The sequence below is a fragment of the Hyperoodon ampullatus genome (genome assembly GCF_949752795.1).
Source record: "Hyperoodon ampullatus genome assembly, chromosome: 5".
Lineage (NCBI taxonomy): Eukaryota > Metazoa > Chordata > Mammalia > Artiodactyla > Ziphiidae > Hyperoodon > Hyperoodon ampullatus.
Genome location: NC_136918.1, coordinates 115,638,355 through 115,661,396, shown reverse-complemented (window position 1 = coordinate 115,661,396; position 23,042 = coordinate 115,638,355). Strand labels below are relative to the sequence as shown.

Sequence of the window (23,042 nt, the reverse complement as noted above, 5' to 3'; positions counted from 1 at the left end):
AAATAAGTGTTGATGCAAAGGAGTGATAGAAATGGAGGAAGATGTTCAGTTTGTAAACTGATTAAAAGAGTAGGAACCATCCAAGGTTATGGCAGGATCAGATATTTGAACTTTAGATTTCAAAGATGGAGCCATTCCAACTGAAGAAAAGTTCCAGGATCTTGCTATGAAACAATGGCAAAGGGAGATGGAGACAATATCTCTGAAGGAGGAGATGTTAGAGAAGTGAGGGGCAGCTACGGAAAATCTCACGTGACACCTATTGGGCATTTACCATATGCTAGGTTCAGGTCTCAACACTCTTAATGTATTAACTCATTTAATCCTTACAGCATTCCTGTGAAGTAGGTCCTTATGAAATGCCATCTTTTTCAAATGGAAAGAAAGTCTAAAGTTTCCATTTGAAAACTGGATAACATAATTACTATTCAATGGGATAGGACTTTTTGGTTTGCTTTTGAAACTTTGCTTTGTTTGTTTTGAAGCTATGTAATTCTTTCCCAAAATATTTATTGAGTAACTGCTCCATGTCAGGCTCTGGGTATTATTTAGAATATCTGGGAAGATGTTCTCACTTTCACTCTTTCTCCACCCTTACACAAACCCACAGGGAAGAGCCAGATTTCTATTAATGCATGGAGGTGAAGGTGAAAATCTGAGAAAGATAGAGGATCAAGAAGTTGATCAATGAACAGGTAGTTAAGAAGGCACAGTGAAAAATTTTGTGAAGAGGAACACAAAAAAATTGTCCGAGGTTATATCAGAGGAGATAAAACTCACTGCAGAGGAGGTGAAAATGAGAGAATAAGATAACAGAAGACGGAAACTTGGATGTTTACCAAGGGTACCAGGCTATGAACCTCACAGTTGTCCACAGATTTGCCAGGGGAGTTAACCCTTGGAGTGTCCGATGTCTGTCATAGGTGTAGAAGATGGGAGAGACAGGGGGTACTCAAAAGACAGCCATAGCCTCAGTGATTAAAACTTGGAGGCACTTTTAGTTAGAGTGAGCAGGGTGCTTTGGCCTTTCTGGAAGGGCTCGGCTGTAGTATGGTTTAATTGCCCAGTCTCCAGAGAGGGACTCTGTTTTCAAGATAATCAATGTCTGGGCTTCCCTGGCAGTCATTTTGAGACCTTGTCTTTTGGGCCTATTATCCTGTGATTTGAAATGTGCCCTGTGTTAATTTAACTATTGTTATATTCTTGTGGGTATTTTAGTTATCTTTTTTGTTTGCTTGCTTTCTCTTAGCTTTTTAGTTCGAAAACTCCTTGCTCTCTCAGCTGTGCTAAAGAGAGACTAGAAGAGGGGTTTTCCATTGATGGGTCAAGCTTACAAGGGTAGAGCCACCTGTGATTGGGATGAAGATAACGAGGATAGCATTTATAGAAAGCCAAAAAAAGGATAAAATATTGTTTGGTTAATTAAGACAGAGTGAAGAATGCCATCATATTTCAAGTTTCATTTTGGCTTTCCGTATAAGCTTCCAGAATAGAACAGCAGGTTCTCTTTGGGGACCACTTTTCTCTTGCTATTTCCCTATAAGTCTAATCTCCCAAGATTTTTGTTCCCAATGAATGTTATGTTAATTTTAATTTTTAAATGATATCTGTTCTTCATACTGCCCTTAAGTGTCCTGCCTAGTCTTGCTTACGACCGGAACCCTGAAAAAATAGATAAAGGTTGCTTCATCCAAACTGTAAACATTAGCCTGCGTTATAATTGTAGATAAAAAAAAGGATGTGACCCACGTAGGCTATAAAGTATAGAAAACTTTACTTGGTATCCTTTTGCCAACAAAATAATGGCCTATTGTGTTCATTTCAGGGTCCCAGCTCTCAATTGTGATTTAAAAGCTCCGCTTTAGAATACACCTTAAATATTATAGATTGAGAAAATATCACCTGGGATTTAGGCTACCAAGAAGTGCTTACGTTAGTTTTAATAACAGTTTCAATTATTATCTGTGGAAGGATTTTGTTTGATAAATTGTGAGCAGAAAGATCGTTTTAGGAAAATTGATCCACTTTTCCTGTTTTCAGCTGCCAAGCGTGAAAGAAGCAAAATATTTAAATTTCTCCCAGAAGGTTTATGTTTTATAGAAGGGTGCCTTGATTCGAAGTTGTGAATTGCTAAAATGCACTCTTTTTGTGCAATTGAAAAACATCACTGAGTTGCAATTGGCTGCATCTCCATGTTCATTGTCATCCCTACAGTGGTATTGATTAGTTGATCGGTGTGTCTCTAAGTATCAGTGAATGATTCCGTGAGATTAATAAGTGATTTTTTTAATCTTAAAAATTCTTCTGTTGAAAACAAAGCAATAGACTTTGTAACATTTTCATGTAAAAGCTCCATAGTTAAATTTTCACTGAATATGGAACACCTATTATTGCAGACATTCCTTGATTTTCTGAAAGAATCTAAAAGGTGTAAGGTGATCTTCAGCTATTTTGATAGAGTGCAAGTATTTTGAAAACTGAAAACAAACTTTTCAAGTCTCCCTAAAAGGAAAGAAACATTTACTTGTGTAGATATTAAATATTTCCTGGTTCAATTCATAGTTTTTACGATTGGCCAACTTAATGATTAATATAGCAGATACATAATAAAGTTTTAAGTGCTAATTCAAAACACTCATTCTAGAGTTGGAGCCAGACATTCTATAATAAGAAGTAGTAGGTGATTTCAAAACTAAAAACGCTGAGAAAATAAATTTCCTTCCACGAAAAACAAAGGTGCTTTTGAGATGAGAACGGTCTTTCAGGAAGTTTTATTAGTGTAGAGACCTCACACAAGTCAAACAAGGCAATGAGATACAGGGACTTAAACTGAACATGGTAAAATTCCAGTTTGTAATAGAAAATGTAGTGTATTTTCTTTCGTCTTTTCTCCTCTCAAATTCTATAACTTGGGAGATTTGGAGGGGGTGGTCCCTAAGTTATCTTAGTTATATTCATAAAAGCCAGAAAATCATGAGAAGTTCCTACCCTAGAAGCTTAAGGTACAGTGGGGATTGCAGAGTATGAGAAATGTATAAAATGCGGTTATGTTATAAAACTTTGCCAGTTTTCAAAAATCTTGTTTGGTATTTTCAAAGTAAATTTAGATTTATAGGAACTCTTCCCACTAGTTGTGAGAGGTTTCTTTAGCAGGAAGAAATAAAATAGATTATCTCATTTAAATTTGGAAGTGATTTTAACATATAGTATTCTGTTTCTTAAAATATCAGTAATATTTTCTCTTTTGACACATTTTTAAGATTATTTAAGATCACATACAAACAGAACCTTGCATACAAACTGTTGTTTTAAGTATTAAAAGAAATGTATTTTGTTTTGTTTATTATTTAGCTGAACAGATGGTAACGGTTTGACACAATTTAGTTCCCTTTCTCTCTCTCTCTCTCTCTCTCTTTTTTTTTTTCCTTTGGGAAAAAAACAACACAAAAACCAGAGCTTCTTTTCCCACTTTGTCACAGCTGGTTACCAATCAATCTCAATTCACGGTACAGTGATGATAGCACATGTTGTCCGGGGGCCAAATCTGATTGGGTTGCATTTTTCAGCAGTGTTTCATATCAGAAAAAAAAAAAAGGTATCTTTGTAGTGGGGACTGTCAGCACATGATTGTACAACTGTCATTAATCAAACCTGGCAACAATGACTGCATTTATACAAGTCTGAGACTGGCAGATTTCACAATCAAAATCACCCAATTTCTGTTAGGATTTCCTCACCAGTAATGTTTTTTCATCTGTTTCTTTTTTTTTTTTCTTATTTTTAATTAAAGTCAGACAATACCTCCTACATGTTGATCACATATAATATCATACCATGTTGGAAAACTAGTTGTTTTATATCAAAGTGTGCTCTAGTTACTAAAAATTTATTTTCCACTATGTAAAGAAGGCTAAGAGTAAATCAGGGAAAATTTTAGGTACATTAGATTGTTTAATAAAACAATAATTTTAAAGTATATATATATATATATATATATATATATATATACATTAGGAAACACATTTATGACCCTCCTAGGATTAGAGTTGGTTTTAGAGTAATACTGAGGAAAATGGAAAATATTGATAAAATTTAGTTTCTGGAGTTTTTGAGACTCTGAACATAGAGTCTGATGCAGAAATACACACCTGCTCAAAGCACATGCACACAGAGCAATAAACACACATATCAAATGGAAAAGGTGTGTTGCTCTGTGTTAGAAAACTAAATGGACACCGATGCACAGGACATGGATTTCAGTCTCTCTATAACTCGAGACAACAGTCTCAGAATCTTCTTCTTTAAAACGGTGTTTGGAAATAGGCATTTTTCTCTAAGTCATTTATTGTTGTGAAATTTATATGAATCTCAGTTGTAAACTGTAACGATCTTTTTAAATATAAGGAACTATTATTTATAATTATTTATATTACTCAGTCAATATTTGCTTTCTAGAGAAAAATAAATGTTTCCCCAATTATCCAATCTAGTAGTGTAAAGCATCAATGAGATGGCTATTAAGCATGTACGAATTTATCCAGAAAGAAATACAAGAAATAAGGCCACAATTATTGGACCTGTGGAAATATTTGACATCTAATTTCTTGTGAAATATGTACTTTTAGGAAGCAAGTTTTTGTCTCAGAGACATCATGACCTGTAGAGAAAGCAGAGACCGGTAGTCGATACACATGACAATTTTTCTCCTGACTATAATTGTCTCAATGTGTGTGGCCTTGGGAAAGGAACTTTGTCATATTTTGCCTCAGCTTGCCTAAATGTGAAACTAGCAATGAGTCAAATATCTCATTCTTTCTGGGTTTTGAAGTTATTTAGACATAATTTCTTTAAAACCAACCCTCAAATATCTTAAGTTTTTGCAGGTAAGAGCTAATTTGATCATAATTATAGGTTTATAATTTCTCTGATGTGAGTTGTATCTTATTGTGAAAATTGGCAAAGGTACCATGACATGCTTCAGTCTCTTGGGTTGTGGGTACTGTCAGCATTCAGGCTAGAGACTGGCACAGTGGTTCAGTCATGTTGGAAGGGACCGCAGTGTCTACAGTTGTACAGTTCTATTAGACCCATGTAGGCAGTGTGATGAAGGAGAAAAAGTGTGTACTTTGGAGGAAGACAGACCTTGATTTGAAAATCCAAATTTCTATGTGAAAGTGTCAAAATTTTAAATATCAGTTATTCCAATAATTTTAAAACATTAGTGGGCCAAAACACAACACACACATGGATACACATACACCGCTTGCTCTCATGCAGACTTCAGTCCACAAATGAGCAAACTGCAATTATGATTTTATAGTATCCAGTGTAAATTTCTGTAGTCAGACCACAAGGCCTGAATTCTAATAACAACTCTGCCACTAAAAGCTTAATTGGCATGTTGACCATTTATTCATTGAACCCATTAAGGAAAAATTTGTGGGAGTATTTGCCATTTTGGTAGTATATCCCCCGTTTGCTTTAATTTCTCTTTATAGATTCATAAATCATGATTTTTAAAAATTGAAACTTTATGCTTTCTTTTGGTAGAAAGTTGTAACCTCTGTAATATAATTGATGAAGAATGCGCCAGGAGAGCTAATTTTTAATATGGTCTAAACTTTTGCTACCAATGAATTCCCAGACTCTGAATAGCAAAGTATTATTTTTCTAATCTTAAAATTAGAACATTAGACTAGACTCAATATTTTTTCATTTTTTCCCCTATGTCTCAGAATTTATAATCTGTTGGTTGCCTGGAATAACCAATTTCCATGTATTTTCTTATAATTGCATAATTAAATAGCCTTTTCCCCCCTCTTATCCTAAAGGTATTTTATTTAGGCTTCAAGTATTCTCCTTTAATATTGATATTTGGGGATTTCCTGAGTATTTCCATGTTCACTGATTCATATTCTTCATAGTTTTCTAGACTTAAATTATATTTTTTGAAGTTATTGTTTTTACACATTAAGAGTTCAAGTTCATGTATGTCACCTTTTCCATTTTTATGTCTCTAATTCCTTTCCTGATAAATAGGGGGTAAAATTGAACATAATATTCCACTATGCCATATTTTATAAAAGTGTAAAAATAAACTATATAGTTTCAGGTTGAAGTTTATATGCCTAAAATTTCTGATTTTTAAAATAGGAGACATAATAACTTTACTCCTTACCTACCAGAATTGTTATGAGAATACATTAAAAAGTATATTTAAGAACACTATGCAAATGCATTTTTGGTCATTATTTTATTTTAATAACACATGTGATTAGAAACCACCCTAGTTGCCAAAATAATGAGTTGATATTCTCAAAAGCATTGAACAAAGCACAAAGCTTTACTTTGTTCTCCTGTAGTCTTCACATTGTTTTAGATATTCTTCTAGAATTATTTCATTTATTTTTGTGCAGAGAGAGAGGGTTTTTTTCATGTTACTAACTTACAGAGGGAAATTTACAGTGATAATATGTAAATCAAAAGTCTAGATTGCTAGTCAGGATTTGCTAGTTTCTTTATTTTAGCTCTATCTCCATAGTAGCATTTATGTATTAAATATTGTGAGTCTTAACATTTACAGTATTTTGTTTGATTTAAAACATTAGTTTTCAGAACTAACTACTGATATATAAAGCTAATAACACTACTCTGTTTCTTGATATAATAGAGTTCTATATTTCATATTAGTTTCCCTTTCAGTTCTGCATACAATTGTTTTACTAATAACCATGCTATGAAAGAACTATAGAAGAATTTTAAGAATTTGTTGGATGGTTCATCACTCATTCTGTAAGCATTCATTGAGCACATCCAAGATCTCAGGAGCTGTTTGATAGGGCTCAGAGTATATAGTTTGGAACAAGAGAGAATCAATTATTGTTCTCATGGAGCATACATGCTCTTGGAAACTAGGAAGACAATAAACAAGCAAACAAAAATTTGATAGAGATGTGTGCTGTGAAAAAGATAAAAAGTACTAAAACTAACAAAAAATATGAAAACAAAGAATAAAAACAAGTAAAAGTAATTTTAAAATGTAACTGGTGGGTAAAGGGCTACTTTACATTGTTTGGTCAAGAAGATATCTTTGAGGGAATATTTGGGTTATCTTGAAAGTCAAGAATGATCAGCAATGAAAACTGTAGGGGAAGGGCATCCCCTGAAGTTATAAGAGAAGTACAAAGACACAGTGGTAATTAGGTTGTTATGCTGAGCTAGGGAAAAAGGGCCATGTTGTTCGAAAAGAGTGAACAAGAAGTTGGAGAGATTATTTAAAAATCTCAAAGACCAGAGTCTGTGCTCTTAACCACTTGGTTATTCTACTGGATGTTAAAAGCTCTGTGTTGGGGTTTTGGATATTGCAGTGAGTGAAGCAGACAGGATCTCTGCCTCTATCAAAATAGACAAATCAAAATGTGAGCAAGTGCAGAATGATTGGTGTAGCAATAAGTTTTTTTGTTTGCTTTGGGGGGTCGGTTTTGGGTTTTGTTTGTTTGTATTGTTTTATTTTCTTCTGAGGAGAGAAGTATCATGGTTTTCTAGTGTGGTAATGGATGGCTTCAAACAAGAGGAGTGGAAGATAAGGCTTCCCTCATGACTTAGGACATTGTAAATCAGCAGAAGTTTAACCCAAAATATGCAGACAGAAAAGTAACCACCATAACTGGAGGACGGAGGAGCAAGGATAGTTGAGTTTAGTTGGCAGGCTTGGTTCATAGACACTTGATTTCTGTCTTGCAGAGTTCTGTAAAACAGAACTTTTATTAGGTCCATGTCTCAACTCGTAATAATGTTAAGCTGTGTTATTCTTTTATAACTATCTAGAAGTAGAAGAAATCTGATTATAATAATCTTCAGTGCAAGCCTAAAAAGTTTTTTTTGGTCCCGAAAGCAGTAGGAAGTCACAGCTAGTTGTAAGCAGGCAGAACCAATTAAAGTAATATTTTGGAAATATAGCTTTAACTGTGTGGTATGTATGAGGAGGACAGTCAGTGTGATCAACCAGAAGCTATTGCAAAAATGTGTGCATGAAATAACAAAGACCATCAGTGAAAATTGAGAAGAAAAATCAGATATGAAAACAATGTAAAGATAACTTCTTCATCAATTTGTATAATTTCTTAGAATCTAATAAGAGCATAGTCTTAGGCAAGCTCTTAAAAAAATTCATGTTAAAATTTTAGAATTTTTTTCTGAACTACTATGTTAGTGTACTTGTTAAAAAATAAAAGTGTGACGATAAATGTTTGTGAAAGAGCCGAGGACGTGCATTTCCAGAAATCACTCCAAGGCATGTTGATGTTTTAAAAGTTAATATTGCTAATTTAAAAAAGGATTACCCCTTCTTAATTATTTTAGCCAATGTCTGTTTTGTCAATTTGCCAACAAATAAGATAATTTTCTCCTTTAATATATTTCAGCTCTATTATATTCCAGGTACCTAAAAAATAAATCATATATTTGAATGCAGTGTAACTTATAAAATATAAAAACAGAACTCACCAAGAAACTGAACTATACACTATAGAACTATACACTGTTTTCTTACTATCTAAGAGCTACCAAAAAAGTCAAAGTGTAAATAATACCTTTGATAGTTTTGATGCAGCCAGAGTTGTATACATATCTAAATTATCGGTACTTGATAATCAAGCAGCTAGAGATAAGATACAAAATTAATGATCTTATTAGCAGTACCTTTAATCTAAGCAATTGCATTTTATGGCCGAACGTTGTGTGTGTGTGTGTGTGTGTGTGTGTGTATGTTATTTTAGGTAAAATACAGTATAAGAGAGAAAAATGAAGGTGAATACTTAGTGTTATCTAAATATAATCAATATTATTTAATAAAACCAATTCATATTCTACACAGGTATGACATCAAAGATGATTACACACTGAGAATTAAAAAGGCCATTAGTACAGATGAAGGCACATATATGTGTATTGCTGAGAATCGGGTTGGAAAAGTGGAAGCTTCTGCTACCCTCACAGTCCGAGGTAAGAGACTTAAGATGTGAAATACAATTGAACCAGCAGACTAATATTTGGTTAAATTGGTAAGTGAACTCACAATCAAAATAATAGCTTATGCTGTTTTATTATTACATTAAAATGCCTAGATTTTGTGTCCTCTCTATTTTTTAGTTGAAGTAAAATTACTTTCAAATTTGGGTTTGAAGGGATGATCATTTGAAGTGATTAATTTTTATTTAATATATAATAGCTAATGTAGTTTAAAAGTAAATCTTAAAAATAGGAAAGATTTACACTAATCTTTTATGTTTCCATTGTTTTGAACTATTTACTGCTTTTAAATGTCACTAATTTCAAAGATACTTGGTTTTCTGTTTACTAGATTGTCACCTTATACTAGTAGACTTTTTTTGAAATCCTTTTTTATTTCAGCATTCAAAAAGCAATCTGAAAAAGCTAGCACTGCTTCCAAATGTGAAAAATGGACACAAAGGAGCTCCCATGTTGAGAAAATCTGAATTAGAAAGTGATTTGTGAAGTTCATTCACCTTAAAAAATTGAAATAGTCAGTGCCACTTCTGTAATAACTTTCACTTTCTGGGTATCATGCACTTTCTCAGTCATGGAATAATTTTCATTTATAGACTCCCTGCAATTGCTTATAAGTGAAAGAAAGCATTACTTAACCCTACAGTGAGCTAGAATGAATTAGCTACCTTCCTGGTGGTGCATGTTGATCCACATGAGTAAATTATATAGCCCAAGGTACCAAGTAGTACCAAGTACACAGCTACACTTACTCTCGCCAAATAGATATTACCCATGGCATTGTTTACACCCACAGAACTTCAGAGATAAGCAAGTACATCCATTGCTCTGTCTTTCAGCCTTTCTTCCAGTACCTTAACTAATGCCTCCTCCTCCCATCCCTTATGATAAGGAAGTTGGCTGCATGTTTATATCCATGTCTCACTTGCATCTCACCCTGTTCAGTCAGACCTCTTAGCCTTGTGCAGCTTTGCTCACAGAAGTTTTCATAAGATTAGGAGAAAGGCTTGGAGGAATTTGGATTGGCAAGAAGTGTGTCAGGGATTCTCAGACTGGTCCTCTAGCTGGTAAGAAGAATGATTTTTGCCAGATGTATGATTTGGGCATCATATCATTAAAAAAAACCTTCCTCCAGGTAAATGTTAGGAGACATTTACTCTGGATACCTAGAAAAAAAACTGGTGAGTTTCAGACTTCTCAATCACTTCATTCCTATTCCACTTAATCCATTTTCCCCCCATCCAGATATTCTAGTGTGGACTTAGATATAAAATAAACTTAGACAAAATTAGCAAGCTAGAAGCTTAAAAACATTTTCATTCCTCATTAGTTAACAGCTCACAAAAAGCTATGATGATACACCAATTGAATATATATACTGATAAAATATGATCAACATCTGATTTGTAAGCCACTTTAGTATAGTTAACCTACATTTTCTGGTAGGTGATTATATATTTATGTATATTTGTTTGCTTTTATCTAGTCAGTCCTTTGCAAAAGCAATTCACTTGACCATAATTCGCCCAAAGTTTGTTTGTTTGTTTTTTCTAAAGTAAGTGGAAAAAGAAAATAAACAACTAACCAAGAAATGTTCCCGTCAAAAAAATATTTGCTGACTAAACAAATGGTGAGAAAATGTGAGGAGTTGTTTGTTTGTAGAAGCAGCAAGGTTCCTTTTATACTTGAATGCTTGGATGAATGAGATTTGAAGTGGTCTGTTTGCTTTAAGATCTTTCCCAGCTAATTGTTTTCATAATTTGTTGAAAGTTTCAGGTTTACCATTTCATTTAACAAAGCATGCTACTCCTGGATGGATGTTTGAAGCTAATTTACAAAACTAATAAAAGAGTTGTTTGTTTTCCATAGGATTCTTTTTTTTTAAATCAGCAAACCTTAATGGTCTCTCCCCTAATCTGTGTTCTGTAAATGGATTAGAGTGTTTAATCTGTGTAGTATGCATTTCATCTAAGACTGAAACCTCAAAAACAGGGTTAAAGAATTAAAACCTCCATAATATAATAGAATGTGGAGTAAAAATTGTTTAAGAATACTTTTTACCATTAGGAAAAGCGGTTGGGATTTCTCATACTAAGAGGTTAACGGAAAAAAAAATATTATCTACGGCTTATTTTTTTTACACTCATTTTTCTATGCACATAAATGAAAGGTTCAGCCCTTCTCTGGATTGTTTTATTAGAACAGGGTCAACTGACCCAAGAGGCCACATCCATTTTCATCCATTTAATGCAGGGACACAGTTTAGTTTAATTTGCTGATTTTGAAAATATCCACCTGCTGGGTTTTTTTCAGGATGAAATGTTGCTATGTTACAAGGACAAGTTTTATTGTGCTAAAATTTTATCATGATATTCACTTTAGCGAGTTTGAGAAAAGAAAAAGAAGTTTTATAATCACAATCTGAAACAGACTTACTCAATTGTTTTCCACTTCAGAAATATGGTGAAAATAGACTATAAAATTAAACTTAATAACAAGTAGCTCCCTTTGCTGACTAGACGAACATAAAATTAGAAAGCAATATTGCTAGATAATAATAAGCCTGCTAGCATTTATCTTCTAATCAAATATTTCATGATCTAATAGAACTTTTTTAAAGTGGCTCCAAAATGAGTGAACGCGAACTGCATATTCGTAAACATATTTTTTCCCATTTTTCAGTTGCTTAAATTGGCTTTGCATAAATCAAAGCTTCATTGGGAAAACTATCTTGGTTCTAGAGCAATAAAGCTTTAATTTTTTTGGAATTTTCCTAGACTAAGAAATATATTTTATTTCTTTAAAACATGATTTCTTGCCATGTTTTTTTCTTTTTCTCTCTTTACAATCATAGGCTCAAAATGCCTTTTTGTTTCTAAAGGAAACATGTTTCAGATTCAGCTGGAGGTGGCACCTGAAAAATGCAAATTCAAAAGTGAAACACAAAGTACTTTTACTACTAGACATTGGCAAAATCAAGAGAAATCTCATCAGTTAGAATAAGGCATAACTTCATTACGTTAGTCTGTTGTTTTGTTCTCAGTTGTTATTTTTGTGCCCCCCCCCAAAAAAGAAAGAAATTATTGTGTATAGTTCAACTTACTTTCTCCCTCTTGCTATAGTAAACGCACTATAGACTGTAGGACACACTAGAGTTTCACTAAGCTAGAATTTTCATTCAGCTGCTATAATTGCTTCAGTCTTCTCTGAGTTGTATTACCCCCCCTTTAATTGTGAATAATATTCTAAGACCATGAATCTCATAGAGAAGAAACTCCAATATAGTTTCAAAGACTGCACAGAACTAGAATTGTGATGTATTTGTTGAGTGAATGAAGGTCTATAAATATGGTTTCAATGGCTATATCTATCTCACCATGCCAACAAGTCATCAAGACAAAACTACTCATAAGTTCGAGAGTTACATTGTGTTCACACTGGAGCTTTACCCACTGGGGTACAGATGAAACACTTGTTTGCTGAATAAATTTATATTTTGAAATGTAAGATTTAATAAAAGTTCAAACGCTACTAAATCTATTTCTTCTTCATTTGAAAATGGGACCATATGTTTTATATTTGTCCATTGCTTTTATATAAAGTGGTTTACTATGTAAATTGATTTGGCATTATTCTTTTTAAAGAAAGTATTATTAAACCCATGTGTGTCTCTTATAGTTTCTGTGCATTAAAAAAGTGGGCAGTCTATGACAACTGATTTTAGTGATTGAAAGTTATAGAATAATAAAAAAACAATAATTTGTTGAAGCAGCAGTTTGAAAGCCATTCTCAGTATGAACAAGAATCTATTTGTCAGTCATTGTTTCCTGCCCTCTGCCAAAAAAAGAAAAGAGCTTAACAGTAGTTAGAGAGCTACTCAGTTGAAATCTCTAAGGATGTTCCAACTTATTTGTTATATTTTCATCTACCCTGTCCACGGATGAAAAGTGATGTGATCTTAACTTATTACTGGCTGAAACGCAGTGTCAGGGCCTTTTCTGTAGTCCTTGTAATGGTTCTGACTAACCATGCTTAAAATCCAATTGCTATTTAAATCAGACAGCAAGGCCTTCTTTTATTGACATGGCATTTGCTAGCCTGTGACTTGAATAGTTATATTCATCAGGTTCTTAACTTTGGGGTAACACAAGGCTGTTTAACTCTAATAAGATCTTTGAAATAATAACTCTAGTAAATGATGATGACAATAAGACCTTATGTAAAGTATCTCTCAAATTGCTTAGAGTTAAACTCAGTGTGCAAAGTAATTATTTTCTTAGAGTTCTATCTATAATTATGTTCAGTTTTTATCAAGCTAGGACATCCTGTTCATACTTGAATAATGAGACTAGAAATCACCCTACTGTCCATACTTAAATGTAACATTACACATCATGCATTCTGATAATTTTCTTTTCTTTCTTTTTTTTTTAATTTCTTTTTTATGTTCTCACCACACCATTGTAATGTCTACAGCTCGCCCTGTTGGTAAGTAGCCATCCTTCTATCCATTTCGCATGGCTTTGTACAATGCTTCATAGCTCATGCATAGTAGGATATGACTGAATGAAATACATTTGTTCACCCCTGTTAAAATATTACTTGAGGGACTGTCTGCTGTAAAAGTTGCTCCTAACTTTTTCATCACTTTTCTAAACCGTTTTGTAGTGGCTTTTTGTTACTTAGCAATTAATAGGTAACAATTTTCTTGTAAAAGAATATATGAATGATGAATATCATAAACTTCTAACTTTTCTTGAGAAAAATACAATACTTCCTTTTTCTTATGTGTATAAAATATTCAATTATTAGTTATGTTTGATATTCATTAATATAAAAGATTATGAACTAAATTAAGAAGTTCTATTATTTTATGCACTTTTATTTTAAGCTGCTTAGAGTCTCTGCTCTGTAAGGGTATTTTGTACTGCTGCATACTTATAATCTGCATGCCTACTTAAAATTTAGTAGAATGCTTCAAGTTACTGTAAGTTGATGCTTACACTAAGAGGAAAAGGGAGGGATGAGCCGTGTTCTTTGGCATGAAAAGTTGTTTGAATATATCTTTTTCTTCATTTGGCTTTGCAAAACTGAAGTTAACAGCTTGCACTTGCAGTAATTTAAGTGGTAGTTATTTGTAAACAAAAATAAGGTATTTTCAAATGTATTGATAAACTTTCTGCATCTCTTTTAAAGTTTTGCTTAACCTACCGAGAAATGTGTTTGAATAAAAGAAATCTTGGTAATTGAGTTATAAGTAAATAAATAGATATATGCATAAATGGATGGGGGGGTGAATGAATAAATTAATTTAGTACACTGCTTCTTTAATATACCAAGAGATACTTTAATAAGTCATTCAATTTGACACAGCTTTATAAATGGTCCACCTCACTTCAAAAGCTTTCTTATTATACTGGCTTGACATTGTTGACATTTGATGTATAGCCATCCAGACTCATAACATTTTTCCCCCTTTGGTTGAAACATTCACAAACATTATTGTTATGTAATGTACTCTTATATGGATAACAAATACAATAAATAAAACTTTGGCTTCCCAATCTGAATTTCTGCTCTGCCATTTCTGAGCAGTACTTCTTTTGTCAGTTATTCAACATCCTTAATCCACAATCACTTCCTCTATAAAATGGAGAGAAAAGCGCTGACGTATCAAAACTGCTATAGGAATGAATTGAGTTCAAAATTGATCATATATGTGAAAAAGTTTTGTATGCCAACATTTGTTAACACATTCCTAGTTTCTGAGACACATTATTTCACATTTCAATATTTTTGAAGTATGCTTATGGCTTATGATTAATTTGAACATAAACTGCAGGCATTTTTTCTTAAAACACAATTATTAAATTGATCATGCTTTTTACAATTGATGCTGTTAGAAAATTAAAGAATATACTATAGTTTTAATTTTTTTTGCATTTGTAAGAATTCATATTAATAATAACTTTACATATCTATGGTATGACATCTAAAATTAAGAAGTAAATGGGAAAGAATAAGATAATAACTTCATAAATTAACAGGAAAAATCACATTTAAATGATAGATCTTTATATATAGAAGCCTTATGCCAATAAACCATGACCACTTGATTTCTATTATTTCACAAGCTCCCGGAATATAGAACAGTATGTTAATAATTTCCAATATATTAAAACTCATGAATAAAAAAATGCCTTGTTTAGAAAATGTGGTATACACAGAGTATTGAGATATATTTGTCGCCTACAAGGCATTTCAAAAGTTATTTCTGTTTTTTATTCTTTTTTTAAATGATTTCTTAAATTCCCATTGGACTGGAACTAAAGAATAGCTTCTTGACACATTGTACTTTATTCTGGGAAAGTCTGTCATTTCATAAATCTTTCTTAAATGGCTTATGACAGTGCTCAGAAATATGAAGGACTATACTTTAAACCTGACAACTACTATTAATTTGGGAAACTGAATGTATCATATGCTCTTATTGGATCACCAAGGAAGAGACTGATAATGTGGAAATTAACCTGCTTTTTCTTTGCATCAACTTTTTACATCAATTTTAATTCAGGAAGTATAGATAAGCCAACTTTTATTGTAAGGTGAGAAGCTACAAATTAAGTAAAATCATGAATTAAATATTCAAATAATAGAAAACTACATTAATATTTGTTACTAGACTAAAAGTTTTTTAACTTTGAAGCTCTCAGCAGTAACATAATCAGTATTCTACAGAGTAGAAACCACAGAAGGGGGAGAAAATCCATCTTTTGATTCTAGTATAAATTATGTGAAGAACTACGTACCAACTATGTAAAATTTAGAGAAAGTTCAAGGGGTAGTTCCTAAAAATTTTTAAACAAAATTAGAAATATATGCATATTCTGGAAAACTTACAGATTCAGAAACCAATCACTACATTACATACCAGATGAAACATGATTGTCTGTGTGGAAAGCCAATTTAGAAATCATTTTAAACCTCCAAACTGGATGACTCTTATAAGCTGCATTTGAGTCAAAGAATTGGAAACTCTACGCAATTTACAGTTGGAATAAACACCTTCTTGCCTGTACTTTTGAGAGTGTAAGAAAACTCTTGATTTTGAGGATCGTCAATGTGGGAAGTCCTACTGAGAGCAAACAATCACATACTTGCCAATGGAACAAAGGAGTCGCCAGATTTCACTTCCTCATCTGCAAGGTCATCAACACCTCAGAAAGAGTCCTGGAATCTAACTTCCCTAGTTGCCCTTTACCACAAAATCTAGACAAATGCCACTTTGGTCATTAAAAATCCACCAACCCTTCTTGTGGTTTTGACTTTTTACTGTTCCAAAGGCATTCTTTATATGAGAGTAAAAGTACATCCTAGGACAGAGTTAAGTCTGAATGCTGAAATATTCATTTGTTTGTTTGGAAAACTCTTTTGATGAGGGAACTGACAGAAGAAAAGGGTCTAAATAGAGATAAATATCTTGCTTCCTATACCCATCTGTCTTATTTTCTATTGGAAGTCTTTCCCAAGCTTAAAAATAAAAAAGAACATCTATTTTGGAGATGGGCAACACATTTTTTCCTAGCAGCAACTCAAAACATAATGAGTAATTTGGAAAAGGACTGTCAAACCTACCAGCTGCCTTGCTTGTGAAGCTGAGGCCTGCTCCATTTTGAGTCGTGTATACCATATGCTAGATGGTGATTGCCTCCAGTATGGAAACTAAAAAACTGAGTATATCAGGTGAAACTCATTTAAAATATCAAAAACAAATTGACAATACACGACTTTATGGAAACTTCCAATTATTTCCTAATTTAGTAAATCAAAAGTATGTTTCTTTTTATAGAATATAATTGGCCACAAGAGTGTATAAGTATTGAGAAATATATACGTTTTTGGCAAAATTCCCATCTTTTATTATTATTATTATTTTAAAGAAGCAGCCACTATTCTAAACAGAAATCTATAGGGACATATTTTTTCAATCTTTTAACTGTTTAAACACAAAAATTAACATATCTTCATTTTAGAAAGTTCTCTTTTGAGTTGAAGTGGAGTTTGTTTTATAACATGCTCTGAAGCATTTTATTGAGGCCACCAAAATATCCAATAAAAAGCGAGTGACTAAAAAAAATAAAAATAAGAATAAATAAAAAATTAAAAAAGTGAGTGACTGAAAAAATTCATTCAGGAAAAAATAGAAATCAGATAATGCTTTAAAAATAATGCAGCTGGTATTTTCAATACCCCTACCCTCCACCCCACCTTGAAATTTGGAAAATTTAATGTGCTGAATATAATTCAACTTAATATTGGAAATATTACAGTTTTTTAAAAATCAGAAACTAGATGGATATTATATACGAATCCTTTCATGTCAAGATCCACTTTTGTGCAAAAGGCATCCTGAGTGTATCTTGGAAGGAAACCTATACTTTTATTCTCTTCAGCCTTTCTTCTTTGGGCAAGGTGTTACCCCATGACCTGAGATGATCATCTCTCTCCTAGGAGCCCTCGATGTTTCCTACACCTGGCGCTAATTAGCTACTTTATGCAGTGTCCCATTTAATTTTTATTAAGCATCACATTTTTCATTGCTCCATATGTTTTGATTAAATTGTAGGTTAAAAAATGTATTGTATTTTGTCTTGTATATTCTAACAGAGTTCCCATAATGTGAAACATTTAAAACATCTTTAGCTCATACTAATTTTTCAAGTGAAAAACAAGTAGTGGTTACTTCTCATGCTTGGCTGGTTTTAGTCACTGACTTAATTCTTTTGGAAGCACCTTGTGTGTTTGACAATGTCTGTTCAATGCCTCTAATTTGAAGGGTAGGTATAAAATTATTGAGTCATACTTTCTTTCCTCAGACTTTGGTGAAAATGTTTTATTGTTTTTGTATTCAATGGTACTGTAGGGAAATACAAGGCTTACAGAATATTTTTATCCTCAGCTGGGATACCATTTTATGAATACAAATATGAATACCAATCTATTCCCTTCTTCCATAACTTTGCTGGGTTATACCTTGGGCCTGATCACCCTGTGTCTAATGTTCCTAGGACAGCACAACCCCTAGAATCTGCAGATTCATCCTTTAATTTACTCTATTTCAAAATGGTTTCTTCTGTTTTATCTCTGAATACTTTTTCTGTCTCACTTCTTTTTCTCAAATACATCAGTTATATTGGCTTTCCTTTGTCTCAGTTCCATATTTGTTAACTTCTCTATAATAATTTTGAAGTCATCATTCTTTCACATTGTATTATTTCTTAATGCCTATTTATCACCTTCCTAACTTTTTCAATTGCAGTTATCATTTTTTCTTATTTCTAAAATATATTTCTTTAATTTACTTTAACTTTTTGTTCATTTCCTTGATAAGCTTGAACAAAGTATTCTTCTTCACTTGTGTTTTAACACCTTTACCCCTTTTTGAGATTTTTTTGTTTGTTTCTTTTTTAAAGAGAGGCCCTGTTGTACATAATTCTATTTAGACTATGGACAACTATTTATTCAAAAGTATTTCTGTGTTCCCTTGGGTTATTTTTGGATGATATAAATGCTTTATCCCCCTTTGATTAATTGATTATGTTCTTTTCTGTCATTAATTAATAAGTAACTAGTTAATGTACAGTTTGCTTTATTTTATTTTACATAGATCCTGTTTTGGTCCTTATTTGATTATTAATCATCTAGTTAACTGCTGAAAACTAGGATTTACATGTTTGGAGAAGAGAAAGTGAAAAGTATCAGGGTCATTCAGTAACCTCTACTTGAACTCTTATCTGGAATATTTTTTCAAAAAACATGTTATTTTCTCCTTGGTAAGCTAGTGATTCTAGTAATACACAGCAAAACACTTCATGTTACAAACTCTCTGTATTCCATAGGAAACACTCTTCATCTTCCTTCATACTCCCTGCTTTGTAATGAAGACTAGTTTTCTACTGCTGCATAACAAGTTACCACAAATTGAATGACTTAAACAGCACCCGTTTTTTAGGCCACAGTTCTGTAGATCAGAAGTCCAACCAGACTCAACTCGGTCCTCTTTTTAGCATCTCACAGGCTAAATCAAGATGTTGATCAGGCTGAGTGCTTCTCTGGAGACTCTCCAGAAGAATCTACTTCAGAATTCATGCAGGTTGTTGGCAGTATTGAGTTCTTTGAGGTTGTAGGATTGAAGTCCTCATTTCCTTGTTGGCTGCCAGCCAGAAGTTGCTCACAGTTCATTTGCTAACCTTTGCACATGGCTGCCACAGCCTTCAAAGTCAGCAGTGATCCCTTGAATCCTTCAGGTGCTTTGCTTTGTATCTCTCTCACTTCCCAGTCTGCTATCAGCTAGAGAAAATTCCCTGATTGAAAGGTCTTATGTGATTGGGTTAGACCCCTAAACTAATCTTAAGGTCCCTAAGACCTATCTTAAGGTCAACTGATTAGTTACCTTAATTACATCTACAGAATCCCTTTTGTCACATAACATAACATACTCATGGGAGTAACTCCATGAAGGGAAGGTCATAGGGGCCCCCTTAAATTTTCACCATCCATAGTAGGCTTGGCTTTTTCTTTCCTTCAATACCTTCTCTCCAGACTCCTTAATTTTAGTTGGTTATCTGCAAAGTCATGTCTCATATTTCCCAAGTCTCCTTCTTGACTCTAGATCTCCTTTCTTTCTATCAAAGGATCATGGATTGGGCTCTCACAGTATTGACAGAAAATTTTTGTGAAATTGGCATTGATAGAGGATTGTGGATGGGGCTACCTGTTGCTCACCTTCCAACCTCATTTTCCTCCAGATTTGACCTTGTTTGGCAGGAGTACTTCACAATTAGTGGTTTGAGGCAATGGTAGTTTTTCCATATTATTCATTTATTTTGTTATGCTTGATAGAGGAAGGTGGAGCAATAAGCCTTTACTCCATTACTCATTAATTTTGGGATCTATCCAAATGAAAATAAAATAAACACTAAATCTGTTAACTTAGTAGTTAAAAGTACTATAAATATCAAATATCACAATAATGTAAATATTCTGGCTAGAAACAGTATTATGAGATTAGTATTAAGAGATTTCACTGGCTATTGCCAGAAAGAAATAGCATCAATATTTTAATCACACCTTCTTAGAAAGTAAAAATTTTCACTTTTATAAGTTATAATAATTTGTTGACAGAAAGATATCATCATATCTATTTACATATGTATATACTGTAAAATATATATCATGATGTGCATTACACCTAAATATTATATGCATGACATTTGAATTACTGCACTACTTATTTAAACATATTAAATGTCACTCAAGGGAATAGTACATAATTATGTTCATTAAAATATATAAACTACTAAATTAAATTAAATTTTGAGTTAAAATATGTCTGAAAGCTTTTTTAAATCTCTTATGGCAAACATGGCTTCCCAGATTCATTGAGGCTATTATTTTCATCTCCCCTACAAAACTATTAGCTCTTTGTCAGTAAATACATTGTTGTATTTATCTTTCTGCTGCCTCTAGGTCTAGCATAACATTTACATGTGGGAGGGGCACGCCAAATGTTGGTGCAGTTAATTGATACACACATATGCATACATAGGTAAAACTTGCCTAGAAAATGTTTATGCAAGCAGTTTTAAACAGTGCTATAAAAAGATTAAGCAACATTAATGGTAACAGGCCAATCATATAGTCCCCATTCTGCTAGTAGGAGATAAAATACAACAAAAAAGAAGGCACTAATGAGTTAGGATGGTGCCTTACTAAGCGTGTAATTAATGTTATTAAGAAACATTGCATTTGCATATTAAAATTCCTTTAACTAAGCAGCCCTTCAACTTCAGTACATTTGTTCCTTGCTTGCAAGTTCCCCCCCCCCCTTTTTTTTTCTGATTGGCATCTTCATGCAGCCTTTTTCTAAAAAAATGAGATAATGGGATGTGATCAACCTTTGTGGTTTAGCTAGAGTGCTGACATGACAGTTCTGGCAAGTTGACAGGTTAAGTGAGTGAAAATGGATGTCTTGTCTCACCATTTACATGAAGAGCCATTTTTAAGCTATAGTTTTCCCTCCTCACCTCCACACTTACAACCTCTTCTACCCACAATACTGAGAACTCTAGCTTTCTCAGTTAGTATCTGGAGAGGATTTTTTTCACCACTACTTGAACTACTTTTCTTCTGCTGGTGAAAATGAGATCTTTTTCAAAAATAATGTAAATATTGCCTCATTTAATGATTCATTAGTTTTTAAATTAATAGTATTTTCCTTGAAAATTAACAATCCCTTAAAGTAAACAAAATTTTATTATTTTATTTTCTACTCAGTATTTTAGTTCGGAAAGCAAAGTAGAGAAGCAAAGCTAGATGGTGAAGGACAGTATAATATGGGAAAATGTGATTTACAATTCAGAATTCGTTGAAATTTAATTTTTTTCTTAATTTGTAACTTGTAGAATTCAAAGGTTTATGAAATTTGCATGTTAGAGTTCAGAATGATTTCCTATAGTTACATGATTTTCTGTACTTGCCTATAATTTAAGTGCAAATCTGAAATATAATAAAATCTAAAATGATCTGTAAACATATCCAACTTAGTTACTTTATGAGTTAGCTATTTCATTTATTACAATATAGAAATATTTAATACCATTAGAGGATTAAGTTGGACTTGTTAAAGCCAGTAAAGACCATTTACACAGAAAAATACATGTTTCCACCAATATAATCCTTCTGTTTAACAAACAGACTTACCTGCTTTTCTAAAGGTGTTAGTGAAGCCAGGTGATGGTAATGGTGCATTGGTGCAGTCTGGAAAACTTCTATCTCTAACATAATGCATGTATTTTTCCCTCTGTGAGGAACAACCTCACACCCTTCCTTTCTTACCTACTTAATCTCAAAAGAACAAATCTCTCTCTCGCTCTCTCTTTTTCTCTTTCAATGCTTTCCCCAACTGTTGGAGACAGACTGAGTCAAGTTACTCTCGTAATGGTGGGACATCCTGTATTACAGCAATTACCATGTTCATCATGTTGTTTCATGCTTGATTGTTTGCATGTGAGTTTCCTCTGGTAGGCGGTAAGTTCCAGAGAACAGAGATTTTAGTACCCTCAGACCCTGACACCATATAAAACCAGTAAATGTTTGCTTAAAATAGTTAAAGACTATTATGAGTTAAAGTGCCAACAAACATCTGAATTCATTTCTAGTACAAATTTATAATAATAAATTATTATTTTTTATTTATTTAATAATTTATTATTAATAATAATAATTAATTTTATTCATTTATCTATTATTTTTTCCAGTAATATGTTGCCTTAAAAAAATTAAGGTCAAATATGGCTATGTGATGAATTGGGAGATTGGGATTGACATGTATACACTAATATGTATAAAATAGATAACTAATAAGAACCTGCTGTATAAAAAAGAAATAAAATAAAATTCAAAAATTAAAGAAAAATTGGCTATGTGGTGGAGCTGTTTATTATAACACTGTTTTTATGTGCATGCAGTGAGATCTAAACGTGCAGGGTACCTTGAACCAAATGAGTTTATCCTTTTCAAAGGCATTCTATTTATTCTAGATAATTGTAGAATTATTTCATTTTTTATATTTACATTGCTCATTTTCAAGGAGAAGCATATTATCTGTGACTGTACATTAAAGAACATGGTTTTAATCACTATCACAAAACATACACATACTTTTTTGTGTGTATGTCACATTATCACCAAAACTCAATACCTTTGACCCTCTTTGGAATTGCTTGCCCAGTTATTATAAATGTCAATTTAGAAGGCCACTTACATTATTTTATAGTTATACTATATAACACATTTGACTAGCTTCATGGCCTACTTTAGTCATCAGATTTTGAACAACCATGAGTAACTTTTAGTTTTCAATATTATATGAACCTTCAAAAATTAGTCTTCCCACAATCAATAAATTCCACAACAGTGGTTAAAAAATATAAAGAGTATAGCTGCAAAATTGG

General features: G+C 32.7%; 1 protein-coding gene across 1 annotated transcript in view; it reads left to right on the top strand.

Annotated features, from left to right (window-relative positions):
* ROBO2 (roundabout guidance receptor 2) overlaps nucleotides 1–23,042 on the top strand; it is a gene marked incomplete at both ends in the record, with an annotated part of 582,120 nt that overhangs the window by 450,446 nt on the left and 108,632 nt on the right. Inside the window, 2 exons of the mRNA XM_079704897.1 lie at nucleotides 8,876–9,003; nucleotides 13,504–13,515. Coding sequence (XP_079561023.1) covers nucleotides 8,876–9,003; nucleotides 13,504–13,515 — 140 coding nt within the window. The remainder of the gene's footprint in view (nucleotides 1–8,875; nucleotides 9,004–13,503; nucleotides 13,516–23,042) is intronic.